Source organism: Neltuma alba, unplaced genomic scaffold (assembly GCF_004799145.2).
Source record: "Neltuma alba isolate B1F8T4 unplaced genomic scaffold, ASM479914v2 tig00010847_pilon, whole genome shotgun sequence".
In the NCBI taxonomy this organism is placed as follows: domain Eukaryota; kingdom Viridiplantae; phylum Streptophyta; class Magnoliopsida; order Fabales; family Fabaceae; genus Neltuma; species Neltuma alba.
The window spans coordinates 368,157-374,739 of NW_021635644.1; the positions used below are offsets into that span (position 1 = coordinate 368,157).

At 37.8% G+C, this 6,583-nt stretch overlaps 1 protein-coding gene across 1 annotated transcript; it reads left to right on the top strand.

The window, feature by feature from the left end:
* The first annotated feature begins 2,348 nt into the window (after positions 1–2,348).
* LOC114759444 (uncharacterized) lies at positions 2,349–4,106 on the top strand. The gene is made up of 2 exons (XM_028948614.1): positions 2,349–3,377; positions 3,498–4,106. Exons 1-2 carry the CDS (start codon positions 2,349–2,351, stop codon positions 4,104–4,106), a joined length of 1,638 nt encoding a protein of 545 aa, XP_028804447.1.
* Positions 4,107–6,583: the final 2,477 nt, after the last annotated feature.

Genomic DNA, 6,583 nt, shown 5'->3' on the forward strand with positions numbered 1-6,583 from the left:
AATTCGGTGGAAAGCCTGGGCATCATTTAATTGAACAAAGAATAAGGGGGGGGAGGTGTTAATGGCCGAAGAAAAACGGGGAAGTGGCAGATGGACGTAGAAAAATGGGTAAGGGGCGGTGGAAAAATTTGAAACATGGAGGTATTATATATATCATCATCCCCCAGTTATCTCCTTCAAGTAAGAGCAAGAGAGTGCGGGAGAAAAAGAGAGAGCGAGAGAAAAGAAAGAGAGCGAGAGAAGAAAGGAAAATCAAGAGAGTGTGAAAGTACATGCTGTCTGAAGGATAGGAGAAGATTTGAGGATCATTTAGGTACACAAATATACTTCTTTTATCAAATTTTCTTTATGAGTATTTCTTAAATATTTAGAGCTTAATATTATTAGTATTATTATAATGTTTAGAGAAAATTTTACTATTTGGGTACAGAGTAAATATGGAGTTTTGACAATATATGACTGTAGAAATTTAAAAATCCATTATTAAGGAATTTTAATCGGTTTATTTTTATTAATGATTATTTTGAGAATTTTAAACTAAGATTTTAGTTGAAAAATTTGTTATTTAGACTTGTAATATGTTTTTACCGATTAAATTTGAGTTAAATAATTTATTTGAGTTATTTAATATATTATTGAGGTTTTAATCGGTTTAAATATTGAATAAGTTAAAGATATATTGTTTGAAATAATTTTTGAAGGCTTGAAAAATTATAAATTGAGAATTTTGTAAAATTAAATAAAGCTACAATTTGTTTATAATTAAGAATATATATATATTATATACTTTTGTTAAATTTAAATAGCCTTATATGTAAATTATTTTTCAAAATAATATCTATTATAAATGCCTAGATTTGGGAGAGTTAATATATTTATGTAATTTTGGTTTAGAGGGTAGTCTTAGAATTTTAGAGTAGCTTTGGAGTAGTTCTGAGTTTATATTAATAAATATTTATGTGCAATTTTGTAGACTTGAGAATTTTGGAGTAATCTTTGTGTGAATATTTGTAAGCTAAAGAGTACCAGGTAACTCTGAAAATTCTTTCTTGTACATGTGAATTGTGTATGATTGTATTATGAATTTACTGTATTTTTATATATTGAAATATAATATTGTGATTTTTCAAATGAATGTTTTGGTATGTTATTTGATTTTGTTAAGATTTATTGCTGTTAATTATGATTAATAATTAAATATATTGATGGCTATGGAATTGTCATGATTGTTATTAAATGGTATATAAGTTTTATTGCTATCTTATTTTTATATATTTGAGGACGTATTTATGATGTAATATTATTGGCATCTGACATGCATTGTTGGGCTAAGGATAGAAGGAGATTGCATGGATATAAAATTACCACGTGGTATGCCATCACTCAGTGCACAGTGGATGGCACTTGTCAGGGCCCCTTCTTCCATGTTTTCCTTTGGCCGGGAATTCATTGGAGCTGTGGGACATGTGACACCTCCCTATTCACAAAGGAGGGGAGCCATAGTCCGAGCTTGAGCTCTATATCTTTGGCCGGATATATCTCTAGTATCGGTGAGCTTGGAATAATTCAGTAAAATGGATTAGTTCCTATCGGACTATGTGTTAGCCTATGGCTCCAGTCAGCGGTATAAGGGTGGACGGTGATATAAGGGAGGCAGCATATTGCATTATTTTTGGATATATTAGAAAAATGATATTGGTATATTGTTGGAAAAAAATAAATAAAATTTAATTGGATGTCTCAAATCCGTGATTTTTAATATATTTATATACACACATATAAACGGATTTTTGGTTTATCATATATGATTTGCTTGTATAGGTTAGAATTTCAGTAGTTACTGAGACGTTTGATCTCACCCCTATATTAACAATTTTCAGGCGAAGGATCTAGTAGAATCAAGGGAAGGCACCAATGGAGTGAGCCGTGAAGGCTTTTGTGCTCCTCAAGCACATGCTATGTTATATTTTTATTTGCCATGACTATAAGACTTCAATAGTTTATGTTGTTAAGTTATGTTAGAAATGTTTTGAAATGTTGGCTTATTTGCAGTATTAAAAATATGTATGGACTTTTAAATTAAATATTTTATCGAGTATATTTATATAATTATGTGAGGTGTTACATTTTTGGTATCAGAGCTGTAACGTTCCATGGTTTTTTAATTAACTTTTATGTAAAAATTTTTCCAAAAAAAAGGTTTAAGAAAACAAAATTTTGCTAGAGGTCATGGCAATTTAAATATAATAACATGTGCACTTCCCTTTAGTTTTTAGATTAAAAGTTTATTTTAGTACTGTTGCTTAGTTTACCTAGTGTCCCTGTGCTATTCTACATAGGAAGGAAGGATGGTGAACACTCGAAGGACTAACTCTACCCCAGTTCCACATCAAAATGTTCCTTCTCGTCAAGATAATGATGCTATTTTGCGAGAATTACGAGATTATGTTGTGAGCATTGATCGAAGAGTGAGGAGACAAGAGGATGAGCTGCTAGTAATCAAAGGTCAACATGATAGTCATCAAGAAGAAAATGGCCCTGTTGATGATAAAGCTCCCAGTGATCACCAGTCAATAGGTGATACCCTTAGAGGCATTGAATCAAAAGGCGACAGTAGTGCATATTCTCAACACAACCTCGCGCGTATCACACTGCTCTGGGAAAGTTTTAGGAAGTTCGATCCTCCTAAATTTGAGGGTAGGCTGAATCCATCTGAAGCTGAAGAATGGATCGAAAGGTTGGAAACTATATTCAAAATAATAATCTGCACCTCGCAGGAAAAAGTGCAACTTGCTGAGCAGCTGTTACAAAAGGCAGCAAGGAAGTGGTGGGACAGCATCAAGCCTTTTGAAAGTGTAGAGATAACTTGGGAAAGGTTCAAGGAGAAATTCTTCCAACACTATTTTCCTAATGCCCTTAGAGCGGATCAAGAAGCAGAATTCTATGCCTTCAAGCAAGGGAACTTAAATGAGGAAGACTTCATTGCTCGATTTCTTGAGTTAGTCAAGTACATTACTTATCCGCAGACGCAACCTGACTCAAAATGGATGGCTGATAGACTACTAGAAAAGGCCAGGCCAGAATTAAGAACAGCTCTGGCACCCTTGGAGATTAATGATTTTGAAAAAATGTGCACCAAATTGCGAATCATTGCTAGAAGAATGAGAGAAGAAGAAGCTGAGAAGAGAAAAGAATCTTATACAAGGTCCGTTCCATTCATGAGACCTGCGGGAGGAATCAGTAAGAAGAATACTTACAGCTTCAACAACTCCAAGAAGCGGTTTAATCAGCCCTCGAGGAATCAATCTGGTGGACCTTCGAGGAGTCAATTCAGTGGACCCTTGAGGAGTCAATTCAATGGACCTCCGAGGAGTCAGGTCAGTGGGGGATAGAGCTCTTACAGGGGTTCTACAGCTCCTATCACTAGCACCGCAAATAGTCAAAGGTGTGCCAAGTGTGGGAAGGTGCATCAAGGAAATTGCATTATCTGCTTCAAGTGCGGGAAACCAGGCCACATTTTCAGATTCTGTGAGGAAGGCTCACGAGGTGTCAATGATACTAGAGCTGCAGTCCCGGGAAGAGTGTTTGCACTATCTCAAGAAGAAGCTAACACTTCTCCTAATTTGATTAAAGGTATTCTCAAACTCCAAGGCTTTGAAACTCAAGCTTTATTTGATTCTGGTGCAACACACTCATTTATATCTAATGATTATGTGCCTCGTCTAAGTATGCATATGTATGAATTGCCTTGTGATGTGATTGTCTCTACACCGGCGGGAGCCTCGGTGAAAACTTCTAAAGCATGCTTGAATTGCATGATTGAATTTGAGGGTAGAACATCCACTATAGACCTTGTTTGTCTACCCTTAAAGGGTATTGACCTGATTGTAGGAATGGATTGGTTGTCGGCAAATGACGCCATCCTAGATTGTAGAAGGAAGACCATTTCTTTACCGGTCGCCTTCGCCAGTTCTAGTGGGCCACAACTGCTGTCTTTAGTGCAAGTTGAAAAGTGTATTCGAAAGGGTTGTCAAGCCTACATGGTGTTCTTCTCTGTTCACACAACAGCTGAAAAGGCGTGTAGAGGAGATTGCAGTGGTGAGTGAATTCCCGGATGTGTTTCCAGAGGAGATAACAGGTTTGCCTCCGGAGAGAGAAGTGGAGTTTCTATTGATCTTGCACCTGGAACTGAGCCTATCTCTAAAGCTCCTTATCGGATGTCTCCATCAGAATTAGCAGAGTTAAAGAAACAGATCGAGGAGTTGCTGGAAAAGGGCTTCATTAGGCCGAGTGTATCTCCTTGGGGTTCGCCTGTGCTCTTTGTGAAGAAGAAGGATGGGAGCATGAGACTGTGCATTGATTACCGCCAATTGAATAAGGTAACCATAAAGAACAAGTACCCTTTGCCCAGGATCGATGATCTACTTGACCAGCTATCTGGAGCGTCAATATTCTCTAAGATTGACTTAAGGTCAGGTTATCACCAATTAAGGGTTAGATCTGAGGACATCCCAAAAACTGCATTTAGAACAAGATATGGCCATTATGAATTCCTTGTTATGCCGTTTGGGTTAACCAATGCTCCAGCTGTCTTTATGGATTATATGAACAGAATCTTCCGACCTTACTTGGATAAATTCGTAGTGATCTTTATTGATGACATCCTTATTTACTCTAAGATGAGGAAGAGCATAAACAGCATCTTAGAATTGTGCTGCAAGTGTTAAGGGAACACAAACTCTATGCAAAGTTGTCAAAGTGTGAGTTTTGGCTCAAAGAAGTAAAATTCTTGGGTCATGTTGTATCAGCTGAAGGTGTGTCAGTGGACCCTTAGTAAGATTGATGCAGTGTTAAAGTGGGATCGACCACAAAGTGTCACAGAAATTAGAAGCTTTCTAGGACTGGCAGGCTACTATAGGAGATTTATTAAAGGCTTTTCGCAGATAGCTGTGCCCTTAACCAGACTAACTAAAAAGGACCAACCGTTTGTTTGGACTGAGAAATGTGAAGCAGCCTTTCAGACTTTAAAGACCAAGTTGACCACCGCACCGGTACTTGTGATTCCAGACCCTACACAATCTTTTACTTTGTATACTGATGCTTCTAAGAAGGGTCTTGGGGCTGTATGAATGCAAAATGGTAAGGTAGTTGCTTATGCTTCTCGACAATTGAGGCCGCATGAGGAAAACTACCCTACTCACGACTTGGAATTGGCAGCAGTCGTATTTGCATTGAAGATTTGGAGGCACTATCTCTATGGTTCGCAGTTTGAGATTTTTAGCGACCATAAGAGTTTGAAGTACTTGTTTGACCAAAAAGAACTTAACATGAGACAAAGAAGGTGGATGGAGTTTCTTAAGGATTATGATTATGAGCTAAAGTATCATCCAGGGAAGGCAAACGTTGTAGCAGATGCCTTAAGTAGAAAATCTATCCATGCAGCCCAATTGATGGTCAAGGAGTGGAACCTGCTGCAAGATGTACAAAGTACACCTATTGATATAATGTCTGGGTTAGTTGCTACCATGAAAGCACTAACCATTGAGAGTACAACTTGGAAGGAAATTAAAATTGCCCAGTTGGAGGATGAGTATCTACTAGGGGTTAGGGAAGAAGTTGAACAAGGAAAAGAGTCCAAGTTTAATATTGGTGAAGATGGGATACTAAGATATAAAGCGAGAGTGTGCCTTCCCAATGATAAAGAGTTAAAGAAGCTACTACTTGATGAAGCTCATAGAAGCAAATATACTATCCACCCTGGAGTGACCAAAATGTACCATGATCTAAAGCGAAACTGGTGGTGGCCTAGTATGAAGAAAGATGTAACTGAGTTTGTCTCTCGTTGTCTAACTTGCCAAAAGGTCAAGATTGAACACCAGAAGCCTCCAGGATTATTGCAAAATCTAGAGATTCCAGAATGGAAGTGGGATAGTATCTCCATGGACTTTGTCACAGGTCTTCCTAGAACTCAATCTGGGCATGATGCTATTTGGGTGATTGTTGACAGGTTGACTAAATCAGCTCATTTTCTAGCCATCAAGACAAATTACTCTTTGGAAAACTAGCACAGATCTATGTGAAGGAGATCGTCCGATTACATGGCACACCAAGGAGTATTATATCAGATCGAGATCCACGATTCACTTCAAGGTTTTGGAGATCGTTGCAAGACGCCATGGGAACACGGTTGAGGTTTAGCACTGCCTACCATCCCCAAACTGATGGACAAACAGAGAGAACTATCCAGACTCTTGAGGACATGTTAAGAGCTTGTGCAATTGAATTAAAAGGAAATTGGGATGATCACCTTCCTTTAGCAGAGTTTGCTTACAATAATAGCTTCCACTCAAGTATTCAGATGGCGCCTTATGAAGCATTGTACGGAAGAAAGTGTAGATCTCCACTTTGTTGGACAGAGTTGAGCGAGAGAAGTTTGATAGGTCCAGAACTGGTGGATTACACAACTCAGAAGATTAAGATGATACAACAGAAGCTGCTTACTGCCCAAAGCAGACAGAAAAGTTATGCAGATAGGAGAAGACGACCATTGGAATTCATGGTAGGAGACCATGTATTTCTAAGA

Bases quoted from the DNA above. Each gene is read 5' to 3' on its own strand.
- LOC114759444 (XM_028948614.1), top strand. From the start codon at position 2,349: ATGGTGAACACTCGAAGGACTAACTCTACCCCAGTTCCACATCAAAAT. The intron at 3,378-3,497 runs GTCAGTGGGGGA...ATCTGCTTCAAG, and splicing joins ATGGACCTCCGAGGAGTCAG to TGCGGGAAACCAGGCCACAT.